Raw genomic sequence first — 25756 nt, 5'->3', positions numbered from 1 at the left:
GAGCATCTGCTAGCTCTATCTGCGCTAGCAGTGATGGACCCGGAAACGCTGCAACCCGCTTCCCAGGGTCCGTCACTCAATGCTGGCACATTGCTAGCGCACGCCCACAACTATACACTGGACTAAATGGCGGTGTTAACGGACTGTTACACCGCCTTATGCCGCGGTGTAACTTAGTCCGTCTAACGAACGCCAAAAACGTAATGTGAACCTGGCCTAAGGCATGTCTCACTGTTAAATATTTATCTTTCGCTAGAGTACCGGAGCTCAGGTACAAGTTGCAGGAGATATGCTACCTAATTCCACAGAGCGGGCGATCACTATTGCTGGTATCCCTCAGTCCATCATTGAGTGTGTCAAGCAGATCTGTGTGGTAATGTTAGAGGTGAGTGAAGTTTTGATGCTTTTACTATTAACTATCACCAGCTGGATGCCTTGTGTAGGTGTTAATTGTACAATAAGGGCTTGTTCACACTATGCTTTTTTTTGCTGCGGATTTTTCAGCTGCGGATTTGTAAAACCCGCAGTGCAAAACGGCGGTGGTTTTCCCTGCGGTTTTTTGTGCGGTTTCTACTGCGGATTCCACTGCAGGTTTCCAACTGCACTTTCCTATTGGTGCAGGTGGAAAACCGCTGCGGAATCCGCAGAAAGAATTGACATGCTACTTTTTTTCCGCGGAAAATCAGCGCGGATTTTCATGCGGAAAATCAGCGCGGATTTTCATGCGGAAAAACGCAAAGTGGGCACAGCGGTTTGTTTTCCATAGGGTAACATTGTACTGTACCCTGCATGGAAAACTGCTGCAGATCCGCAGCTGCAAATCCGCTGCGGATCTGCAGCAAAAACCGCAAAGTGTGAACATAGCCTACCTTTAAAAGGGTTACTGCTTTGTTAGTGGGTTCTTTCTATAAATTGATCATCCCCCTTCCTTTAGAAGCTGTGATCTGTTGCTGTCTGGCAACAAATGAGTTCTGAAACACCACTAGGGGCACAATGAAGCTTTTTGCTTCAAAAACTTAAACTAATCTAGCCTGCCACAGGGATCAATACAAAGTCCAACCTGGCAGAGAAATAATTGTGTACTTTGTGCATAAGCAGATAATGGAGATTCTGCTTCCTGTTACTGCACATGTAGAGGATGCAACAGGGAAAAGGTGACTTGCAGAGTTTGCAAGAACATAAGTGATGGAAAGTTTTCAACCCCCTTTACTGCCATCTTGTCTTCAATAGTTAGCCAGTGTGTGGGCTGTCTATTAATAGATGACGAAAACACCAAAAACAGGCAGAGATGCTTACCTGTCTAAATGGGCCTCAAAACAAATGCACAAGCAGGATGCAGCGGACCCAAATAAAATGGCAAATGCACAGGTGCAATACCTAATGAAACAGCCAGCCTTCAATAAGGGTTTGGCCGTGTGGCACACCAATGCACTAAGATACATACTCTGTATGTGGCATGTTCACACAAGGAATGCAAGCATCTGGCTCCAGCCTATTAATGACGCCCTATGGCGGGCTGCCCAGTGCTAAAATGCATCCTGTGTGAACAGAGGCCACAGTGTACAGAACAATTTGGGCCCAACTGCACCCTGCAAAAAATATACCTGCAAAACATAAATATATGTAAGGTATTAGTTGATATTCTGGCCATAATATGCAAGCCGGCAACCCGCGCCAAGGGTCCTTACGTTTTGCCAGTCCTACTCTAACATGAAACACCAAAAAAGGAAAAATTCAAGTAAACACCAAAAACAGGCAGAGATGCTTACCTGTCACCAGACAGGTAAGCATCTCTGCCTGTTTTTAGTGTTTTCTTTAATTTTCCCGTCTCCCATGACAGCACACCTGAGAGAGGGATCCGCCCAGTCAGGACAGGAAACCTACTGAAATAAAAGGGCGGTACCTCTCCCTCGCTTCAGTTGGGTTTCCTGTCCTGATGTGAACCCCTTGTGCTGAAGAACGGCGGTTCATTTCTGTTGATAGAAGATCCACTTACCCGCTCCTGTCCCGGCACTGGAAGCACAGGCAGGGCGCCTGTATGTCGGCCTTCAGGAGCGGTAGCGCCATTCGCAGATCCCATAGGGCTCTTGCGCACGTGCGGGCGTCGGTCCGGCACAGTCCGGACTCCTGGGGCCGGTCTCTGTCCGCCATGCCGCTCTCTCCCCCTCAGCTGGGCCACTTCCGGGTGCGCGGCTGACGTTGCGCGCAAGGTACGCTGGGAGTGGGCGTGCCCGCGTGACGTCAGACCGGCGCGCCGGATCCAAGATGGCGGCGCCCATGCAAAGAACGCCGGTAGCGCCACAGGCTACCCGGCGGTATCCAGGGGGAGGAAAAAGAGCGCAACGGTCACCGGAAGAGGTGGAGAGCACGAGTACCCTTTATTAAGGGAGAAATAACGCTGGAACAACGCTCATTTCCATACTGCTATTCCAGACATGGAGGATCGTATGGAACTCCAGCAGCAGCAGCCTTTACAGCAGCAGCAGCGTGAGCCCCTTTCAAGTGATACGCCTGCTCACCAGCGTACCAAAAAAGATAGCCGCTCGAGTGCAAGGAGTGGCAAACGTCCTGGTCGGTCGTCTCAGGATTCTACCCCCAGGAGAATCGTTCCGCGTGCTCCTAGTCTGCCTCAGATTCCGGTACCGTTTGTGGTCAGCGGGTGGTGAGTGATCTACGTGAATGTCACCCTGGTGGTAATGGGCTACATTTTCTGTTTACTTGGCAGGCGCCGAGGAAGGCTAGCTCCAAGACCAGGAATAAGGAATGTGCCCTCTGTAGAGCTCCGTTGGCAGTCCAGTGGCAGAAAAGTCTTTGCATAGATTGTATTCAAAAAACCATCCAGGAAGAAACCCCTGACTTTGCCTCTAGTCTTAGGGCAATAATTAGAGCTGAAGTAGAAGGCTCTGTTAAAGCGGCCCTTAAGAAAAAGGGTAGTAGAGACCCAGAACCGGTTTCCGCGTCGGAGGTTTCTCATTCTGAAGAGGAATATCAGGAGGATCCATTATCTCCCTGCTCCTCCGCCTCTAAGTCCTCTGGCTCCTCTTCAGATAGTGATATTGGGGGGCGTCCATGCTTTCTCACCGAGAACATGGACAAACTGGTTAAAGCCGTTAGAGCTTCTATGGGCCTAAAAGACGAGAAAACAGCCAAATCCCTGGAGGACATTATGTTCGGAGGGTTGGAGGAAAAAAGAAAACGTACGTTTCCCGTTAACTCCAAAATAAAGGCCCTTATTGAGAAAGAATGGAAAAAGCCGGAAAAATCGGGTAATCTGCCCTCGGCTTCTAAAAGACGGTACCCCTTTGAGGAAAAAGATTCAGAGACTTGGGATAAAGTGCCTAAAATTGATGGCGCAGTAGCAAAATCTTCTAAAAAGCTATCCCTTCCCTTAGAGGACTCTGGGGTATTAAGGGACCCCTTAGATAAAAAGGCGGACGGTTTCTTAAGACACACTTGGGAAGCAACCGCAGGCGCTCTGAAACCTGCAATTGCAGGAACCTGTGTGTCTCGTTCCCTTATTGTTTGGTTACAGCAAATAGAGGAGCAGTTGACATCAAAAGCTCCAAGAGACGAAATTTTATCTAATGTGACTATGGCTAAAGGGGCGGCCGCCTTTATAGCAGACTCATCAGCAGATTCCGTAAGGCTGGCGGCCAGAGCTGCAGGTTTATCCAATGCAGCTAGGCGTGCTCTCTGGTTAAAGGGGTGCCCGGGAGACCTGCCCTCAAAGAATAGACTCTGTTCTATACCATGTGATGGCCATTTCCTCTTCGGTAAAAAGTTGGAGGACATTCTGGAAAAAGCCGGTGACAGGAAAAAGGGTTTTCCTCGCTTTCCAGTAGACTTTAGAAGGCCTTATTTTCGGAGGGGCAAATTTAGTAGGGGCCGCCCCCCGGGAGACAGAAGGGGCTGGGACTCCAGAGACAAAAGGGGATCTGGATATATGTTTAAAGGTTCCTCAACTTCAACTAAAAAGCCCTCCCAATGACGCCAGGCCAGTAGGGGGGAGGCTTTCATCTTTTTTCCCAGCCTGGGTAAACATCTCCCCCTCTCATTGGGCTCTGATGGTGGTCAAAGATGGCCTAGAAATAGATTTTGTTTATCCACCGCGACGGACTTTTATTTCAACACCCCAAAGAAAAACCCCGGAAGAGCAGCTAGCCTTGGAAACAGAGGTACTAGAGCTGGTTTCAAAACGTGTTTTGATAGAAGTCCCGCGGAGGGAACAAGGAAAAGGTTTTTATTCCCCTCTTTTTTTGATAAAAAAAACCAGACTGGTCACTAAGAACTATCGTCAATCTAAAAAACCTCAATCGGTGGTAAACTGTTCCTTCAAAATGGAGTCTGTAAATACAGCGATAAAACTCTTATTCCCACAGTGCTTCATGGCAGCTATCGATTTTAAAAGACTCCTATTATCACGTCCCAATTCATCAAGATTTTCAAAAATTCCTAAGGGTAGCGGTTTATGTCCAAGGTTGTCTCAGGCACTATCAGTACGCTGCCCTCCCGTTCGGCCTGTCAATAGCGCCAAGAATTTTTACCAAGCTGATGTCAGAGGTCATGTCCTTCCTCCGCTCCCGGGACGTGGTAATAGTTCCATATCTGGACGACTTCCTGATAATAGGGAACTCAGCGGCGCACTGCCTGTCACAAATAGAAGAGGTTATGACGACACTAGAATTGCTGGGGTGGAAAATAAATCTTGCCAAATCAAGGTTGACGCCGGAGCCGGTTCAGTCCTTTCTAGGCCTGGTTCTGGACTCCGGGCGTCAGCTTTGTCTCCTACCAGAAAACAAGCTGGTCAAAATCCAAAATCTTGTGGAAGCAGCAATTCAACACCCTGTAATGACTTTGAGAAAAGCAATGTCCTTGCTGGGCTCTCTGACGTCCTGTATACCCGCAGTAAGATGGGCTCAGTTCCATCTAAGATTGTTGCAGTGGGAGGTCCTGTCGGCGCAAAAACTGTTAAAAGGGCGTTTAGAGGGCAAGCTGTGTCTTTCTTTGGGGGTAACGGATTCCCTAAAATGGTGGACCATAAGAAATCATTTAACATCGGGGGCCCAGTGGGTAACTCCGATAGAACAGGTCATCACCACAGACGCAAGCGGTACAGGATGGGGAGCTCATTTAGGGACTCTCTCAGTTCAGGGATCTTGGTCCCATATAGAGTCACAACAGGCGTCAAATTTAAGGGAATTATGGGCCGTAGAAAGAGCTGTGAAACACTTCCTTCCCATCATTCAGGGCCACCATACCAGGGTCATGTCGGACAATCGCGCAGTGGTGGCATATATCAACCACCAAGGGGGGACGAGGTCCCCTTCCCTAATGAAGTCAGCGTCTGTCCTCCTACAAATAGCAGAGCACCACCTGCTATCCCTCTCTGCTCTTCACATAAGGGGAATCGAGAATTCGAGAGCAGACTACCTAAGTCGCAAGACACTAAGGCAAGGGGAGTGGTCTTTAAATCCCCGGGTCTTTCAAAAGATAGTGCAGGCCTGGGGCTTACCTGTGATAGATTTGTTTGCCACTCTAACCAACAGGAAGGTAGACAGGTTCTGTTCACTAGACCCGAGGGAGAATCCCTTCGCAGTAGATGCCCTGCAGATTCAATGGGATTTCAGTCTCGCTTATGTGTTTCCACCAATAGCAATGATTCCAGCAGTAGTGAGGAAAATCAGAATGGAACAAGCGAGAGTAATCTTAATTGCTCCATTTTGGCCGAAAAGACCTTGGTTCTCCCTCCTGAGACAAATGTCTATAACCGATCCGTGGATCCTACCAGAGATTCCGGACCTACTAACCCAGGGCCCAATATGCCACTCTCAGGTGAAGGGCTTCCATCTTGCAGCCTGGAATTTGAGAGGGCATTACTGAGTAGGCGGGGGTTTTCGCCGGGGTTAGTTTCCACCTTATTAAAAAGTAGAAAACCAGTAACATCTAGAATTTATGGTAGAACGTGGAAAAAGTTTCTGGATTTTTCGGGGCAACCTTTGGGGGACAAGGCTCCTGTGGGTACCATCTTAGAATTTTTACAAGCGGGTTTACAACTGGGGTTGGCAACCAATACACTCAAGGTCCAGGTATCGGCATTAGGTGCTTTATATAATTGCAATCTTGCCTCCAATAGATGGGTATCCCGCTTTATTAAATCCTGTAGTAGGTCCAGACCGATAAAAATTCAGACTTCCCCCGTGGGATTTAAATCTGGTATTAAATGCTCTAACCAATAGTCCATTTGAACCCCTGCAGGAATCATCATTAAAGATACTCACTCTTAAAACGGTCCTCCTGGTTGCGTTAACATCAGCCCGTAGGGTGAGCGACTTACAGGCCCTGTCCGTCTCCCCTCCTTACACGCAAATTTTTGATGACCGGGTAGTACTCAGACCAGATCCGGCATACCTTCCAAAAGTTGTACTTAAATTTCATAGAAGTCAAGAGATTGTGTTGCCCTCCTTTTGTAATAATCCTAGGAACCCAGGGGAGGCAAAATTTCATACACTGGATGTGAGGAGGGCTATTGTGCAGTACATATCCTTGACTAATCAGTGGAGAAAAGATCAATCCCTTTTCGTAGCCTTCCAGGGTAGTAGGAAAGGATATGGGGTATCCAAGGGTACTATTGCTAGGTGGATTAGGGAGGCTATTTCATTATCCTATGCTTCCTGTGGCGCCCCAATCCCTGATGGCATCAAGGCTCACTCCACCAGGGCCGTGTCTACTTCCTGGGCTGAAAAAGCAGAGGTATCGATAGATCAAATTTGTAAAGCCGCTACCTGGTCCTCTCCGTCTACCTTCTTTAGACACTACCGGCTAGATCTATCCTCCTCGTCTGACCTTACCTTTGGTAGAAGGGTGCTACAAGCGGTGGTCCCTCCCTAAGGTGGTTCTTTCTCCAAAAATCTCTCATGTGTGCTGTCATGGGAGACGGGAAAACACCAAGGTTACTTACCGGTAGCCGTTTTTTCCGGAGCCCATGACAGCACCTGTATATTCCCTCCCTTCTTTTTCACCCTTTGGTGCGCACTTTTTAGCTGGGTGTATTTTGTTATATTTATAATGTGGTGATGGATTACCATGTACTAACCAAAAGGGCCTCTCATGCTCTGAAAACCAACTGAAGCGAGGGAGAGGTACCGCCCTTTTATTTCAGTAGGTTTCCTGTCCTGACTGGGCGGATCCCTCTCTCAGGTGTGCTGTCATGGGCTCCGGAAAAACCGGCTACCGGTAAGTAACCTTGGTGTTTTTCTTTTAGCAGATGACTCCTGAATGGTGCCTTGCCAGCTGTAAATTCTCAATTAGGATTTATCAGGGCTAGTTTGGGACAGCCGCCGCGGAGTGGGGGCGCCAAATAACCGTATCTATTAGGGTGCCAACCTCCACTGTTAGTAAGGGATAGCAGGCAAGTATATTGAATTGTCAGGTTATTGTTATAACTGTGTTCTATATTTGATTATGTGCACTGGGAGGGTTTTCCAACAAATTTTTTTCATTTAAAGAATTGTTTGTCAATATATTTCACAAATTCTTAATTGGGTCTTTTGTTTTCCTGAACAAGAACTCCTTAACCATGATCAGGGCTTTTTCAATGTCTGTTCTTGCGTCTATCTGTATTTTTTTCCCTTCTAACATTTAAACTAAGGTTTAAATTCTAATTATTACTCTCTCTAGTCTCCACCGAAGGGCGTCACCATCCCATATAGGCCCAAGCCCTCCAGTTCACCTGTGATTTTTGCAGGTGGTCAGGTAAGACATACATAGGTTTTTTTTGTTTGTTTTTTAAAGCTGTTCACATTTTTGATGCAATTAACAAATTAAGAACATTAGAGTATATACCATGCCTAGATCCATGGCACTTCCAAACATTACATAAATAAAAGAATAGACTGGAAGCTATATGCCATAAAATTGCACAACTTTTTATTGATACAATATTAAACGTAAAACCAGTTAGTATGGGGACAGCAATATGCAAACAGCCAAAAAAAGTACACAATTACAGGTGAATCATCACCTTTAAGAATGGAGCTGTTAGAATTAAAGTGAAGATTAAGTATTTATAAACTTGTGGAGCAATGAAGCTTCCAAAAATCTTTTTATATATCATACATAGTAAAGTAGTCAAAATATAACAAGCCCCATAAGTGTTTGCAATATCCTTATAAATATTCCATTGTCAATCCATATACCGTATATACTCGAGTATAAGCCGAGATTTTCAGCCCCCCAAAAAATGGGCTGAAAGTGCCCCTCTCGGCTTATACTCAAGTCATGGAAGGCGGGGGGTCGGCAGGTGAGGGAGAGCGACGCCTGTCAAATACCCACCTGCTCCTGATGCGGTCCCTGCATGTCCCACGGTCATGGGGCACAACAGCTTCTTCCCCTGATCAGCAGTCACTGGTACCGCTCATTAAAGTAATGAATATGGACTCCACTCCCATAGGGGTGGAGCCGCATATTCATTACTGTAATGAGCGGTACCATGTGACCGCTCACTACAGGAAGAAGCTGCCGCTCCCGGAGAAGTGGGACATGCAGGGACCGTGCCGGGAGCAGGTGAGTATTTCATATTTGCCTTCCCTCGTTCCACCGCCGCCCCATCTTCTGTGTCCTCTGCAGTGACTGTTCAGGTCAGAGGGTGCGATGACGCACTAGTGTGCGCCGCCCTCTGCCTGAACAGTCATTGCGGAGAGACGGGACGCTGAGGGGCAGCGATGAGAGGTGAGTATGTCATTATTTTTTTTATTTATTTTTTTTTTTTTTAGTGCAGCAGCATTACATGTGGCACAATGCTATATGGAGCATCTATGGGGCCATAAAGAACTGCTTGGAGCATTATATGGGGCCATAAAGAACTGCATGGAGCATTATATTGGGCTCCTGATTCAATATGGATATTCAAAAACACTTAACCTACTGATGTCTCAATTAATTTTACTTTTATTGGTATCTATTTTTATTTTTGACATTTACCGGTAGCTGCTGCATTTTCCACCCTAGGCTTATACTCGAGTCAAGTTTTTCCAGTATTTTTTTTTTTTTGTTGCAAAATCATGGGGGTTGGCTTATACTCGAGTATATACGGTAATAGTAACTGCCTCCATGTGATTCATAAGAAGGGGGCATGATAGTAGAGAACAGGGATAGGAAACCTTAAGGATGGAATTAGATAAGTACTGTACCTTTAAATGACTGTAGCACCCCTGACACGTGCATGCTCCACAAATTTATAAATACTTAATCTTCACTTTAATTCTAATAACAGCCCCATTGTTAAAGGTGGCGATTCACCTGTAATGTGTACCCATTTTTTTTTTTTTTGCATATTGCTGTCCCCATACTAACTGGTTTTACGTTTAGTCCTTTAATATTGTATCAAAGTTTTTTGTGTAATTTTATGGCATATAGTTTCCAGTCATTTATTTTTTTATTTTTTTTTTTCTTTTAAATTAAACATTAGCTTTCAGCAAGTTTCTTTCCTTGTTGATCTGTTTTGCTGTTTCACACAACACTTGTGTGGAGCGGTGCTGATTTTTCAAAGCAAGTCTGAGACTTAGACTCTCATTTAGAAAGCGACTGTTGGTAAACACAACTCCTGTGAGCTGGCTAGTCTGATTTGTGGTCACATGGTCCTGAAAAGGCTCTGAGATTGTCAAGTAATGTAATGACACTACAATACATATAAAGTATCTAGTGGGAGGTAAGAGAATGAGGTGGGAGTGCTTTTAAAGCTTTTTTATTTTTTTTTCTCTAGGGCAATGTTCAGACTATCAAAATTTGTAAGCCAAAACCGGGAGTGGGTGAAAACATGCATAAGTGATGTTTCTATTATACTTTTCCTCTTTTGCACTCTTTATTTTGGCTTGCAAATACTAGTGTAAAATACTGAGGTGTCAATGTAACCTTGCACATGATCTGCGACAAATGCTTTATTTGTGAATCTTCTCTAGAAGTGAGCTGCTGGCCTTTGAGCACTATTTGTAAAAGTACAAGACCACACAGCTAATGAGCCAAGGATATTTGTTTGCATAGAAACCATTATTGTGCTAGTGTCCCCACTGTTAATGTGCATATGTATTCAGCACAGATTTTACACACCTTAGTGACCACCAATACTCCTTTTTACTGACCTGCGTTACAAGAGACTAGCATTCCCTGACTAGTGACAATACTATAGCTGTCAGCTGTACACAATAGCTGACAACTTGCTGCAGCAGCCACGATTAGTGTTGGGACCGACCTATAGTTGTTAACCCCTTAAATGCTGCTGTCAATGACAGCATCTAGATGGTTAAGAGAGCGGGGGGCTCCCTCTTAAACCACATGGGTACCTTGAGACATTGATTGTGTGGTCCTGATGTTTGCCATGGCAATTCATGGCCAAATAATGGGCTTGGTCTGCTGGTTACTGTGGCCTGATTGGAAGTTTCAAAATTTTGATTGTAAAAGTACATTTCTTTGCTGTTCCACTCCACTTTGCATTAATTCCTGAAAATCACCTGAAGGGTTAATGGACTACCTGAAAGCAATTTTGAAATATGTGGGGGGGGGGGTGCTGCTGTTTTTAAAATGGCATCACTTTTGGGGGATTTCCAATAAGGGACTAGGGTCACTTCAAAACTTAGTAGGTCTCTAAAGTTTTGTAAGTTTCCTTGAAAAAACATAAAATTGCTGGTACATTTTTAAACCTAAAGTGAAAACAAAATAAAATTTTGCAAATGGTGCTCATGTAAAGCAGACAGGAGGGAAATGCTTATTAAAGTTTGATCATTCAAAGTTCAAACTCCTTTTAATTTTATAACTTCTAATATTTATAAATGCAGAAAATATCAACATTAATTTAGCATCATAAAGTAGAATGTTTCACAAACAATCGCAAAATCAATGGGCTATGTTGAAGCGTTCCAGAGTTATTACCACATTGTGATACTGGTCGGATTTCAACAATTTGCCCGGTCACTAAGATCTTAAAAGCCGAGTCTGTTTTAAAATGACCCAAGTGTAGGAGCTCTGCACACTCACGGCATGGTCACTAGTGATGAGCGAATATACTCGAGATTTCCCGAGCGCGCTCGGGTGTCCTCCAAGTATATTTTTTAGTGCTCGGAGTTTGTTTTTAGCGCCGCAGCTGAATGATTTACATCTGTTAGCCCGATTACTTGTGGGGATTCCCTAGCAACCAGGCAACCCCCACATGTACTTAGCCTGGCTAATATCTGTAAATCATTCAGCTGAGGCGATAAACTAAATCTCAGAGCACTAAAAAATTCTCGGACACCTGAGCGTGCTCGGGAAATATCGAGTAACGAGTATATTCGCTCATCACTAATGGTCACACAATTCAGTGCACCTTCCTAGTGGTTTACAGTCTTTATCTCCTGAGAAGACGGCTGTCAAGCTAGAGTATGGGGAAAACCAGTAGGAGGGTGCGCTGAACTGGCTATGGGCAAGGGTGCACAGTGCCTGTGCTTGTCATTTTGTGCAGCCACTCCCTCTTAAACTTTTCATTGTATATGTGCTTTTACATTGAATCCAGTCTAATCTGCTCCCCTTCATGGAAGCAAAACAATTGTAATGGCGATCAATGGACTGACTTGATTGACTTTTTGGGAAAACCTTATAGCTATACAAACTCTTAAGCGAGCCACATGCTTTTTCCTATGGAGTAGTTATGAGAATTATCGTCTGGCTTTTAAATATCAAGAAGAAAATCCTGTAACTTGTGAAAACTGAATTTTTAGTTAAAATCATGTGATGGGCCATAAATATCTGTTTGCTTTAGGCTACGGTTGATCGAACAGCTTCAGATAAGAGCTTATCCGAATAGCTACAGTGCTTACTAAATAGCTGCATTGAGAGCCTGATACCTGGAACGCTCCCGATCAGCTGTTCTGCAGCTAGGTGAGTCACAACAAACAGGCTCTCCATTCATGTATTGTGACAGTCACAGCCACGACACATGTACCTGCGGAGCCGAGCAGCTAATTATCATGTTCCAGGTATCTGGGTTACCGATGCAGCTATTTAGTAAGCGCTATAGCTATTCGGATAAGCACTTGCCCAAAGCTATTCGATCAACCCTACTGGAGGCCCATTCTTCATTACTGCAGTCGGAGGTTGAGCAGAGTAGCGTGTGCCGTTCTCTAATTTCTAGGGCTGATGGAAATGGGATGGACAGGATTACCTCTGATCTATACACACTAAACAATGTGCACGACTATGCTTCGTTCAGTGACTGGCTGCAGTAAGGAAGAGCTGCACTGCTCTAGTCATCTGTGGGGCGGTCATCAAATATCTGTCAACTTTCGTAGAAAATAATTGGGATGGCCCACAAATCACAATCAAGGTTCTGTTAGGCATTTGATTTCTGAAAGTTTATGCGTGTGCCAAGCTGATGCATCACCTACTGAACAAAGTGTAAGTGTCTCTGATAGAAGTGCCTGCCTGATGGTCTTCACTTGTATTTATTTATTTTATTTATTTTTTTGTCTTTTTTTATTTATTTATTTTTTTTTAAATACCCACTGAGTTGTAAGCATGGATCCAAAATGACTTTATTGGTAAAGTAGATGTAATGATTGAGACATGGTTGCTTGCATATGGTTTAAAGTGATCAGTCACATGCAGTGTATGTTGCAAGATGCATCTATAACTTAATGTACTGCCACCTTGAGGCACTTGCTGTGATCTTTGGCAGGATCAGGACTAATCATGTAGTGTGCTATGTAGCTGAGAATAAACACTTCCCTTTAATACTACTCATAGCTCGTGTTTCATCCTGTATATTAATGTCAGTATAATTGGCAGTAGTGAGGCAACTGCTATGGCCCTCTTACTATGGGTCTGCATCCGATCGGGCCCTAAAACCAACTTGATTACTATGGTTTGGCTAAACAGAACTGTACCGTTAGTGGAATAACTTTCTTTTACTTCACAGAGACCATAGCATTAAGTAACATAATAAATTTATAATCCTGCAAGGTACTAGGGGCATGGGCAGTCTTAAGTGCCAGCGGTTCACTGTACAGTGCATGAGTGAAAGGAGTATAAAACTGGCCTCATTTTGGATCCATGACCCAATCTGCTCCCCCATGTTAGGTGGTAGTGGTTGGGTTATCACGTCTGAAGACAGAGGCTGTGACTTTTATCAGAGATGACTGAACCCCATTTTCGCTTTGTTCAACAGGTGTCGCGCCAGGCCGGAGGGCACGCATGTGAGACTGACCTGTGGGAGGGGCGGAGGTCCCACTCAGGGGGAGTCTCCCTAGATGCTGTGGATCTCCATGGGGTAGGTCCTGTTATATTCACTTTATATCTACCCCTTTCCTAATGTTAGGGTTTTGTTTTCTCTGGCTTTTTTTTTTTTTTTTGTGAAGACTGAAAGCTGCTTGTTATGCTGATCATTAAAATCTTAAATGTAACTTCTGGGCCTTTATCACAGATCATGTGCAGTCTGAGCTGTTCTATGAAGAGTAGATCATGAGTTACACCCCAACTTAATAGTTAGCAGTTTATCATAACATGAGCATTTGTCTTGGGCAAATGTGCTTGTGATTTTCATTAGGGGTGGGAAGATGAGCAGCTGCCACTCTCCCTATTCTAAGGATGAAATCCTGGCACAGCTTAATGATCAGTCCCCTTTAAATGAAGCTTGTGTAACGGTACCATATATATCAGTGCATATATAAAATACACAAGACGGGCAGCATTGACCACAGACACCTGCTACAAGTTGTGTATGTAGTAGTGTTCCCTGTTCTTAGCTAGCATTCTTATGTGGTACCTGCTGAAATGTATGTGAAGATCAAATGTCTTCTTGCTCAGTGGGGTGGTTCTAATTTTCATAAGCTGCTTTAATGCTGTCTGTATCCTGCTTATAGTTTTGGGCTCTAGTCTTGCTTCGCGATCACTTGCTTTTACACCTTTCAGATCTTTCTGGCTGTCACAAGGGTATAATAGGACTACTTTTACTCCTTTTTATAGGCCTACACCATTCAAGGACAGTATGCCATTCCTCAGCCTGATGTAAGTGTGCTTTTGCTCTATGCTGTGCTCATGTACTAAGGTGAATGGTGTCCCCTGCCAAATGCCTCTTCCCAATGCACTGCTTCTGCTCAGGAAGGGTCTGTACTGTTAAAGCTGCTACTACTGTCGATTTACCTATTTTCACCTGGAAACAATCTTTTACCTTCCTTCTAACAATATTTAAGAGCCGTGCACCTCTGTAGAACTGCTTTATTTTTTCTTTCCCTTTAGCTGACCAAGTTACACCAACTGGCAATGCAGCAATCTCACTTCCCCATGTCCCATAGTGGCAACACCGGATTCAGTGGTAAGGAATCTATGCTTGCCTCTTGTTTTGATGGCCACACCGCTCACTGCTGGCTTTGCAATGTCCTACACACTTCACATTGTGCTAGAAGTATGACTTGATCATTTGGAGCAAACCAAAGTAGGCAGTGCAAGTGTACCTTTTGGGTTAAGATTTCTACACTAGTCTCAATGTTGGGACTTTGTAATGTACATTCTCGGACAAATACACAGAGCAGCCCCGTGAAACACTCTGCACTTGAACTTTATGTATGTTCAGGCAGGTTCTGGACAGACTGCTGCTTCCATTGTAACAGTGCTGAAAGTGATAAATGCTGTTGCTTGGGATACCCCATAACGGGCTGTTCTTCCCCATGCTTTTCACACTAAATCAAAGTTTTAAATGCGTTGTTGCATTACAATGTATACATGGAAATTCTGGCATACATTAATGTATACTGACGATGCAATGAAGTTGAGGGGAGATGCTCATGTGATTCCCTGGGGGCATGCCTTTAGCATTATCCTGTGAACAGTTCCACATTGGCAAAGTTAATAAAATTTGCTTATGGGGCACACTAAATAAAAACCCATCTCTGGAATGCTATGGTAATAGAAAAGTTAAAGAAACAGTGAACGTACACTAAAGCTGGCTACTTTTGATCTGTTTAGTGTTACATAAACTTAAAAAATAAAAAAAAGCAGCTCTCCCTACTGGAGTCATTAGTAATGTGGAAAACTGGGAAATAAGAGTGAAAAATAAAGTTTAAGGAAAATATCCGTGTAATATATTAGCAGCGCATCAAGTGACTTCACTCGGCTATGTACTCTCTAAAGTCCTTTGGACGTGTCCTGCAGCAGCTATACGTGCTACTGTTACATGTTTAGGTGCAACACCAGGTGAGCAGACCCATGTTTGTTTCTGTGCTTGTAAAACCTTATTTTAGCAGGTTTAGAGTCAACACATCTTGAGGTCAACACAGAACCTCTTCATTAGGAGTAAAACCTAGTCTAGGTTGACTCTGTAAACCTGCTAAAATAAAGTTTAAGGAAAAAATCCATTTAATATATTAGCAGCGCATCAAGTGACACTTCACCTGGATATGTTCTCTACTGGATTCATTGGCTCTCTGCTGGTCCTCGGCTGATCTCTGATCAGCCTAGCCCCTTCCAAGATGACTTCTGGTCTTGGGTGAGCCCTTCAACTCTAGGGTACCATGCAACAGACGAGTGGTTTCCTGCAGGGAAATCTGCCAGAAGACTGACTCTCAATTGTGCAAAAAAAACTCTGCAGTCGGTTCTGTGAACTTGCTGCAGTTCTGATGCTCTGTGACATTCTCAATAGATGCCTTGCCACTTCTGTTTGTACAAAGTGTACAACTGAAAGTGTTGTCCAAAGGGAAATAAGTTAAAACTTTCATTCCTTTAGTCACATTATTCCAGCATCCCATAGCCTTTGATTGTCTACATTTCTGCTGCAGTAATCTCCCTTGCACAGTCTGTTAAAGTGGATTTAAAACACTCAGACTCTAAAGCACAAATTCATCTAGTATTGGTGCATGTTAAAATGTGAATGGACTTATTAAAGGGGTTGTCTAGCCCGCTTCTGAGCAGAATGTAATTTAGTGTTAGATTCTGCTCCAATTGCCAGTTAATGCAATACTCGCGTGACCACTAGAAAGCGATTTTGTATGATCACATGCCAACTAGATTCTAATCCACTTCTCTCAAAGTTCTTGTCTCTAAATCCAGCAATTAATCCCATAATCCGAAAAAAGAGGGGTTTAGTATAGGCAGAACATAAGCACTTCGATAATAGATGCTGAAATAAATTACCTATTGAGGTATGAAGTGACACATTAGTGAGTGACAGTAAAAAAGATCTTAACAATTAGTTTTAAAATTACAATTCTTAAAAAGACAGGATGGTGTAAACAATTGGACCTCCAAAATGTAAACAGGTGGTGACCCACGGTTCCCAGTGGCAAGGTATTTTATGAATATACATATAAGGTATTACTATATTAAAGATAATAAATCCCTATAGAAGAAACAAGGCTGTCTATGTGGATGGACGTGAACACGTCTCTTTAGAAATCCCACATAACAGTCTGATATCTAATTAAAGGGTATAGTAGAGAAATAAGTGAACAGCAATGTGTGTATGTATATGTATATGTGTATATGTATGTATATATATATATATATACACACACACACACACACACACACACACACACACACACACACACACACACACACACACACACACACACACACACACACACACACACACACACCTGTTCACTTATTTCTCTACTATACCCTTTAATTAGATATCAGACTGTTATGTGGGATTTCTAAAGAGACGTGTTCACGTCCATCCACATAGACAGCCTTGTTTCTTCTATAGGGATTTTATTATCTTTAATATAGTAATACCTTATATGTATATTCATAAAATACCTTGCCACTGGGAACCGTGGGTCACCACCTGTTTACATTTTGGAGGTCCAATTCTTTACACCATCCTGTCTTTTTAAGAATTGTAATTTTAAAACTAATTGTTAATAAAGATCTTTTTTACTGTCACTCACTAATGTGTCACTTCATACCTCAATAGGTAATTTATTTCGGCATCTAAATCCAGCAAGCATTGCCCTCTAGAGTGTAGATTACACAATGATAGGATTAGGCAAGCTGCAGTACTTAATGCCTTCTCAAAATTTGACGTACAGGTATGTGACTGGTCTCAAACAGCTCTGGAGCTGATCTCTTATTGTACCCAATAGATGCCAGCTTGGAGGCAGGAGTGTGCTCGTATTGCTGATTTTAAGTTTAAATGCCAGTTTAGTATCTAACAGCGTCATTTAAATGGTTCAGTTTCCCATTAAAACTCATGAATCAACTATAGTATACAATAATAATTTTTGAGACCTGTCACGTTTTTCATTTTTTTCCTCAGTGGAGTTGTGAGCATATGTCTTTGCTATATTTTATGTTTATGTACAGGAGATAATGTATGTAAAGCGCTGTGGAATTAATGGCGCTATATAAATGAGAAAAATATAGCTTTTTTACGGCTTTTTGCAGTCTTGAGAACTGAACTACCCATTTATTTTTTATTTTTTTTTATTTTACATTAATGCTTGTTTCACCCTAGCATTCGGCAGGGCTGTGGATGAAAGCCTTCTTCCTCTGTGAAGCCCTGCCCACTGCTGCGCCTCTTCCTTCAGCTCCGCCTATGTCTGCATGCATCCTGCGTACCCTATTTTTAACATTGGGTTTGCAGGCCATGCAGATGGCCTGTTATGATGTCTTACAAAGCCCACATCCAGGCTGGGCTTCAAAGCAAGACAAAGATGGCTGAAATTAATTCTACTCAATATTAATAGCAACATATTAATTATATTATAAATTATATCACTTAATATTGAGCATAATTAAGTATGCTAACATCTCCATATATACCATTTGAACCCGAATACAGCCTCTATAATATGATGTATGAGGCCCACACAGCCTCCACAGGGCCGGACTGAAACAGCTAGAGGGCCGGATAAGGCCCGCGGGCCGTACTGTGCCCAGGTCTGCTCTAAGGCCTTAAGCTGTGGGGTGCTAGTCAAGTAATGTACTGAAAATGATCACAGGCAAATGTTCACTTTTACAGTTGCATGGGCCGCTTCTGCATTTTTTTTTTATTATTTTTTTTTTCTGTTGTGAATTTGGCATTAGATAAGCTATCGGACACTTCCCCTTTACTGGTCTAAACACATTTTTATAGCCTTATGAGCAGCTTACTAATACTCTTCTTTTTCTTATCTCTTAGGAGGTATTGATGCTTCAGCACAGACGACCTCCCATGAACTCACCATTCCAAACGATGTATGTATCAAATGTCCAAGCTAGTGCTGAAGTCCCACTGACTGAGTAGCATGTTACTGTATGCAAGTAGCTGGACTTGCCTGCTATACAGAATGTAATGAAGTCTGACATTGATATAGAACTGAATTGACATAAATGTGAAATGGAATGTTGACACATTCAAATATTTTGCAGTGTTTCTTCCCCTCTGATTTGATTACTTTCTTCCACCTCTTAAATTAAAAAAAGTTTAATGTTCTGTACAAATATCGCTGTGAAATTTCCCCATAAACAATCTTCCACTTTTAATCTAAATTGTTCATTTGGCTGTGGCCTCTCACCATGAATTTGCAAACGGTTTCCATAGGTGGCTCAAGGAGTTGCTTTAGTACTGTTGTCACATTGAATGGGGCCAATCCTTGTGGTCCCACAGGTTATGAAACTAATATATCAGTGTAATGTTTATACTCTGCATTCTAGTGATTTCCTCAGTGACCAGTATCTGATCTGTTCCATTGCATAAATGAATGGATAAACTGATAACTTTTTTTTTTTTCCTAGCTGATCGGCTGTATCATTGGACGTCAGGGAGCTAAAATAAATGAGATCCGCCAGATGTCTGGAGCACAGATCAAGATTGCGAACCCTGTTGAAGGTTCTACTGATCGTCAGGTTACAATTACTGGATCAACAGCCAGCATCAGTTTGGCCCAATACCTTATCAATGTCAGGTAAGACATCTTGTCTAGACTTTTTTATATATATTTAGTACTGCAAGGGGTATTTAAACTCTGTCCCTTAGATATCATTGTTAATTTTTAATGAACAAAAAATGTAAAATAGTTGACCAACATATAATCGAAATGACATCAGTACAAAGTCTTTTCTTACTGAGTTTTTTTTTTTAAATTAAATTGCTCTTTCCACCAGCAAACTATCACAGAAGCGGTCTGCTCCCTGATCTTTACAAGAATCAGCATGTGACACTGATAGCCTATGGGTGGCCTCTGGTCACACACTGTACTGTTGACATCACTAATCGGCAAGGGAGGTCATTATGCTGGTATTATAAAACATACGGGCATAGTCTTAAGGGACCACTGGGGCTTCTGTGCTGGATTGTTAAATGTTTAAAGAGTAACTGTCTCATAACAATCTTTTCATTGTCCACTCTTACAGTCTTCAGTGAATACAGACTTTATCATTCCTAGAAAGGAGTTAAGGGGTTGTCCAGGACTTTGAGACAAAAAAAAAAAAAAACAGGAAGTTCCTAAGAGGCAGCTACCTGCCTGTTCTACTCAACATTATCTGAGCTGTCTCTCGCCTGCTCCTGCTGACGATTCAGCTGCTCCATGTCAACAGAACAGCTCTTCCAGGCTTGACCACAGGGAGTGACTGCTGACACCAGGCTTATTGCTGCATAACTGTGGGAAGCAGGTTGTCGAAGCCAGCTGTTAATCAGTGTGATGTTGGCAGCTGTGCCCAGTCAGCAGTGTGGAAGCAAAAGCTGCTGCTGTCGACATGACCATCAGTGGGAGCTACTGAATCGCCAGCAGGAGCAGTCTGACTGCTGAGACAGCAGAGAACAGTGCTGGACACAATAGGGAGGTAGATGACCACTACCTGCTTGTTAGTTGTTAGGCCAATAGTAACAAAAAATAAATACAAATTAAATGGTCCTGGGTAACCTCTTTAAAATCCAAAGTTCTATGGAGAGCTGTAGGTATCATTTCTGGAGAATCTGCAGCAAAGTCTCTGCCTCGCTATTTCAAAAGCAACAACTCCTGTTTCAGTAATGTGAACATCTGTCTCCACTGAATACAGATTTTTACCAATGAATTGAGTGAAAGATCAGTCCAGGAGGTGAAAGTAGCTTTTTGTTACAAATTCCTCTTTTAAAGGGAAGCAATAGTCCAAAAATGACTTATTATTTTTAGTCTGGTATTTGTTACATACATTTTTGCAAGTCTGAATCAAATCTCAATCTTAAAGTTATAATCTTGCTACTTTCACACTGCCCACTTTTAAACTATTTTTATACTCTTCCTGTGTTTTTTAAAGAGTAAATCAGTTTATTCCTCAGAGGTAGGATTACAATGACTATTCTATACACAACTGACACCTTATTCCCCATAGATGATATCACATCTGACAATATGGTGTCAGAATCTGACAAGTGGCTGTGTGCTTTTTACTTCCTGAAACAAAAGGGAATCTAAAATAAAATGCCCCAGTGGACAGTGTGAAAATTGCATGTCTTCAATTTTTTAAATTTATTTTTAAATATAGATTGTACGAAGTTAAATGCACTTTAAAACTATTTTTTAGTACAGAAATTAGTTTTTCTGATGAGGGTTTTCCTCTAAGGTTTGTTTGCAAAGCAGCAAGTTTCAAAAACTGGTGAAATCTGTAGTAAATTGGCAGCATCTCTGCAGTGGCGTCACCAGTTATGTCCATGGTAGTCATACCCATAAATTCGGTCCATGTGGGACCTCTTGTAGCTCTCGGTTTACATGAGCTGGTTGCCTGGATCTTTTTGTCTGATTCTTGGTGAATTGGCATCATTGAGATGAATAATGCTGATCCACGAAGAGCTGTAGACTGACTCTGCTTTGTACATGGGCCCCACTGGATAAACCATCATCAAAACTCCTGAACTACACAGTATTGAAGAGGAGTACAACACCTTACAGCAGAGGTGTCAAACTGCATTCCTCGAGGGCCGCCAACAGGTCAGGATTTCCTTAGCATTCCACAAGGTGCTGGAATCATTCTATGCAGGTGATTAAATTATCACCTGTGCAATACAAGGAAATCCTGAAAACCTAACGTGTTTGCGGCCCTCGAGGAATGCAGTTTGACACCTCTGCCTTACAATAACTTTGGACATAACTTGTACATGGTTACTAGTGTGAGGCCTATGGAGGTAATGATGCAGGAGACTGGGATTGGTCTCCTCTTCCATCTGTCATGTGTTTCTCACATAGGCCCTTCTCTAGACTGACCAGTATCCATTATGCCCGGAGTGTTCCTTCAATTGAAGATAAAATGTAGTTGGCCTGCTTTTAGGCACTGAGCTAACAATAACGTTAAGTTGCTTAGTATCTGGGTTTCACTATAGTGTTTAGCTTGCTCTCAGCCTCCATTGTTATCCTCCTGTACTCCTCCGTTTGTTCCTGTTCTCCCACCCACCCGTTTAGTTTTGTTCCCTTTTTTCTTTTTTCCTCTGTTTCAGTCTAGAAACTGCTAAACCCTCCTCCTCCCAGAGCGTCACGACCCCTGACCTTCTCAGCATCTCTCAACCCTCCACCCCTTCCTCTTCCAATGCTGCCCCCTCTCTGGTGAACGCTTCCACGGCCGGGGGCGGCGAACCCTCCTCAGCCTCCACATCCTCTTCCTCCTCCTCGGAAACACCTTCCAGCCTCCCTAATCCCTCGACTGCCCCTTGTGTCTCCAATCTGCTTGACATGAAACCTGTCCCGCTCCTGGCTCTAAATGTCGTGTCCACAGCCTCTACCTCCTGTGCTGCTCCTGCCTCTGCCGCCCAGCAATACTCTAAAGTGAAATCGGACAAGCAGCGCTTCTCTCCATACTGAGTAGCCTGTGGTTGGAGTTGTCCTAGAAACTGAACTTCTCTAAGTAACATTGATTGCATTGACTGTCTATTAAACCTGCTGTAAATGCACATAATGCTAAAAACTGAGCTGTCAAAATGGTTAGTGGGCAAGATTGCAGCTCTCATTGATAATTTGATAGGTAGATTCCTGCCTCTTTGTGCATCGTTCGGCTTAGTGTTAGCAATTATTCTATGGCTTTGATCAGCATTCACTGTATTTCAATAAAGCCGCCAATGGTTTGAGAAACCCTAGTATGAGTTATTTCTGAGCTGTCCATATTGTACGCTACACATATTTTCTTAAATGGCCTTTAATGTTGTGCTTTTTTTTTTTTTGCAAAAAGTTAAGCAAGCGTGCTTGGAAATAAAGGTATTATCCAAGCATGCTAGGACGTTATCAAAGTATCTTGGGCGTGCTTGAATAGTGTGTTGGAGTTCCCGCTGAAGCATGATTTGCGGCTGTAAGACAGCTGCAGAAACTCCTAACATATTACTCGGATGCCCAAGATATTTGGATTACACATTATCTGAATACGTTTGCTCATCACGAACTATAAACATAAGAATTGATTCCTATTTATATTCATGGCAAGATAACACCATGCTTTTGGCTTGGAAACTTGCTGTCCTTTAAAATGCAGAAACTCCTACTAGTGTGAACACCTGTAGGTCAAATGGTGTCCCAGAGACTGATCTCTGCAAATTGGGGTTTTACAATTATCTACACAACGCAATGACTTGTATAACGTGGAATACTAAAAAATGTGGATAAATGTTTGCTGCAAGTCCAACTGCTGGAGAATTGAACACCTGGAGCCACAACCAGGAGGTACAGCAAGTCTGGACCCCCAACCAATCTGTTACTTAAGGGGGCCCCTTGCATTTGGCAGTGCATGTACCTATTAATGTAGTTTCTCTAAAGTCTGAGCTGCAAGAGAAGATGCTGTTACTAAGGTTAAATGTTAGGTGGACCTAAGACTTAAACTGCAATCTGGTTATTGATGCCAAAAATTTCAGTCCTAGCATATTACAATTTTAATTTTGTGTGGCCAAAATTGCTTTGTAGCCCAAGCATCAAACTGATGGCCCACTCACAGGATGCTTGGCCACACCACAAGACCTTACCATAGCACAGCTTACAATGGCTGAAGTCTTGATATAGTTGTGTACTGTGCATTCAGAGCAGATACATCTGGTAGCTGGTTGGATGTGTATGGGTAATGTGTCCTATTGGTTTTACATTAAATCTTTTGTTTTTCTGTTTAGGCTTTCTTCAGAAGCCGGTGGCATGGGAAGCAGTTAAACATCTTCCAACATCTCTTCCTCTGTTTAGCTCATGTCAGTTTGCATAGCTCTGCAAAGTTTGTAATTTTTTTTTTTGTTTTTCCATCTTTATTTCTCCAGGTTTTAACTAGTTTGCAAATTTTCAGTTTCATCGTGCTTTTCCTCATCCACTCGTCAACTTTTTTTTAAATGAAGTGACCGCATTTTAACAAATTGTTTTTCCTTTTCCCGCTGTTAAAACCTGCTGATACAGATTTTAGTTTCATAAGTTTGTCCTGTTACCTATATATTTTTTTTAATTTAAGTCACAATGTAAAGAGTGGGGTATTAAAGGCATTTCAATTTAGTTCTGTAACGTCAGGAATTTTTCATAAAACAAAATAAAGATGGACTGAAATCTTGTGTCATTACTCTTCTACATTTCAAGTGTTTAGTAAGCCCCCACAAAGCAGTGTGACTAATGTAGAAGACTTTGTTAAAGGGATAAATGAGAAGTTATCCACCCTCTGACTCCTGTAAAACCTGTTTTTGTAAAACTAAGCACAACCATCTTCGTTAAAAGAAAGACCTTGCTAACAACTTCCCTATAGTTTATTTTTAAATTTTGCATGAACCTTGCTTATATAACAAAGACACATCATTGGTTTTTCCTTGTTTTGGGTAATAGTCATCTCAACCTTCAGCATAGATTTTGGAAGTGCTCCTGAAAACTATTAAATGAAAGTAATTATGACAAGTGTATTGCACTGTACCGAATGCACCTCTCCTGGCAGTCCAAGCCCTGGTGCTTTATTAGGTGAGGTCCAATTCACTTTCCAGTGCCTTCAATGTAAATAGTTTATCAGCCATTTGCAGATGAAGCGAAACTCCACACGATCAAACAATTTGTCATCTTCAAATTTTAACTTTTGAAATGCACATTTCCTTTGTTTCTAACCCCCCCCACTCCAATAAGTAGAATCAGTTCAAACTTTTGTTAGCCAGGTTTTAACCCCTTCACAATAAACACCATACATGTATGGCCCATGTGGCCCCCCCTACCTTTTAATGTGGGTTCTGGCGCTGAGCTCACATCATTCTGGCACATGTCAGCGGATCTAACATCTGATATGTTCCCCTAACAGCCACAGGTGGAATATCAATCCACCCACAGCTGTTAACATGTTAAATACGGCTGTCAATCTCTTGAAAGCTGCATTTAACATCGTGCCGGAAGCGTGTCACTAATCCTGCCCATCGTCACTATGTCATATGATCGTGGGTTTATTATTATTATAATATGGTGCTGTACATGAGAAAAGGGGTTACATACAGGGTTATGGATAACGTTTACTGTAAACAAATTTTACAATGAGACTGGTGCAGAGGGGAGAGACTTACATTCTACGGGATAATGGGGAGGAGACAGAAGGTCAGGGGAGTGGCAGCTCTGGTGGTTGGTGACATGGCAGAATAGTTATTGTAGGCTTTCCGGAAGAGATGTGTTTTCAGGTTCCATCTGAAGGATCCAAGGGTGGTGGATAATCGGACGTGTTGAGGCGTGGAGTTCCAGAGGATGGGGGATATTCTGGAGAAATCTTGGAGGCGGATGTGTGAGGGACGAATAAGGGTGGAGGAGTAGGAGGTCTCGTGAGGGAAGATACTGGGAGATTAGTTCAGAGATATAGGGAGGGGAAAGGTTGTAGATGGCTTTGTAGATCAGTATTAGTAGTTTGAACTGAATTCTTTGGGGAATTGGGTGCCAGTGGAGGGATTTGCAGGGGAGGAGAGGTGGATTAGCTGGGCACCAGAGTTGAGGACCGACTGGAGTGGTGCAAGAGTTAGCGGGTAGGCCACAGAAGGGTGTTGCAGTAATCGAGGCGGGAGATGAGGGCATGCACAAGGGTTTAAGTAGATTGTGGGCTGAGGAAGGGATGAATTCTGGTAATATTTTTGAGTTGGAAGTGACAGGAGGTGGCAAAGAGATCAGACATGCGGCTTGAAGGACAGGGCAGGGTCGAGAGTTACCCCGAGGCAGCAGATTTCGGGTGCAGGAGAGCGCGTGATGCCATTTACCGTAATAGATAGATCTGGTAGGGGGGAAAGAGAGATTATTTCGGTTTTGTCTACATTGAGTTTTAGGAAACGAGAGTTGAAGGAGGATATGGCTGCTCGACACTATGGGATTCTGTATAGCAGAGAGGTGACATCTGGGCCAGAGAGGTAGATCTGCGTGTCAACCGCATACAGGTAGTATTGGAAGCCATGGGACTTTGAGTTGTCCTAGGCCAAGGATGGAAAAAAGTAGGGGACTTAGGACAGAGCCTTGAGGGACTCCAACAGAGGGTGGGATGAGGAGGTAGTGTGGAAGTGGGAAACTCTAAATGTGCGGTTGGAAAGGTATGAAGCAATCCAGGACAGGGCAAGGCCTTTGATGCCAAGGGAAGAAAGAATCTGTAGCAGTGGTCAACTGTGTTAAAAGCAGAGGATAGGTCGAGAAGGAGGATGGAGAACTGTCGGCTATGACTGAGTAAGTCATTAGTAATTTTGGGCAGAGCAGTTTCGGTGGAGTGGTGGGGGCGGAAGCTAGATTGGATGTTAATAAGAGTTAGATGAGAGGTGGGAGTAAAGTTGAGCATGGACATGCTGCTCAAGGAGTTTGGAAGCAAATGGGAGCAGTGATATGGGGCGATAGCT

General features: G+C 43.0%; 1 protein-coding gene across 8 annotated transcripts in view; it reads left to right on the top strand.

Moving 5' to 3' along the window:
* PCBP2 (poly(rC) binding protein 2) overlaps positions 1–23477 on the top strand; it is a 36900-nt gene extending 13423 nt beyond the window's left edge. The window contains exons 6-13 of one of the 8 annotated variants that reach the window (XM_077297980.1): positions 257–385; positions 7678–7752; positions 13193–13294; positions 13990–14031; positions 14263–14338; positions 18146–18201; positions 18742–18911; positions 23063–23477. In XM_077297980.1, coding sequence (XP_077154095.1) covers positions 257–385; positions 7678–7752; positions 13193–13294; positions 13990–14031; positions 14263–14338; positions 18146–18201; positions 18742–18911; positions 23063–23099 — 687 coding nt within the window. In that variant the 3' untranslated portion in view covers positions 23100–23477. Of the gene's footprint in view, positions 1–256; positions 386–7677; positions 7753–13192; positions 13295–13989; positions 14032–14262; positions 14339–18145; positions 18202–18741; positions 18912–21415 lie in introns of all 8 variants that reach the window. The other 7 variants (XM_077297976.1, XM_077297982.1, XM_077297978.1 and 4 more) reach the window with 7 other exon arrangements.
* The last annotated feature ends 2279 nt before the right edge of the window (positions 23478–25756 follow it).

Source organism: Ranitomeya variabilis, chromosome 3 (assembly GCF_051348905.1).
Source record: "Ranitomeya variabilis isolate aRanVar5 chromosome 3, aRanVar5.hap1, whole genome shotgun sequence".
NCBI lineage: Eukaryota > Metazoa > Chordata > Amphibia > Anura > Dendrobatidae > Ranitomeya > Ranitomeya variabilis.
This window is presented reverse-complemented; position numbering and strand designations above follow the sequence as displayed.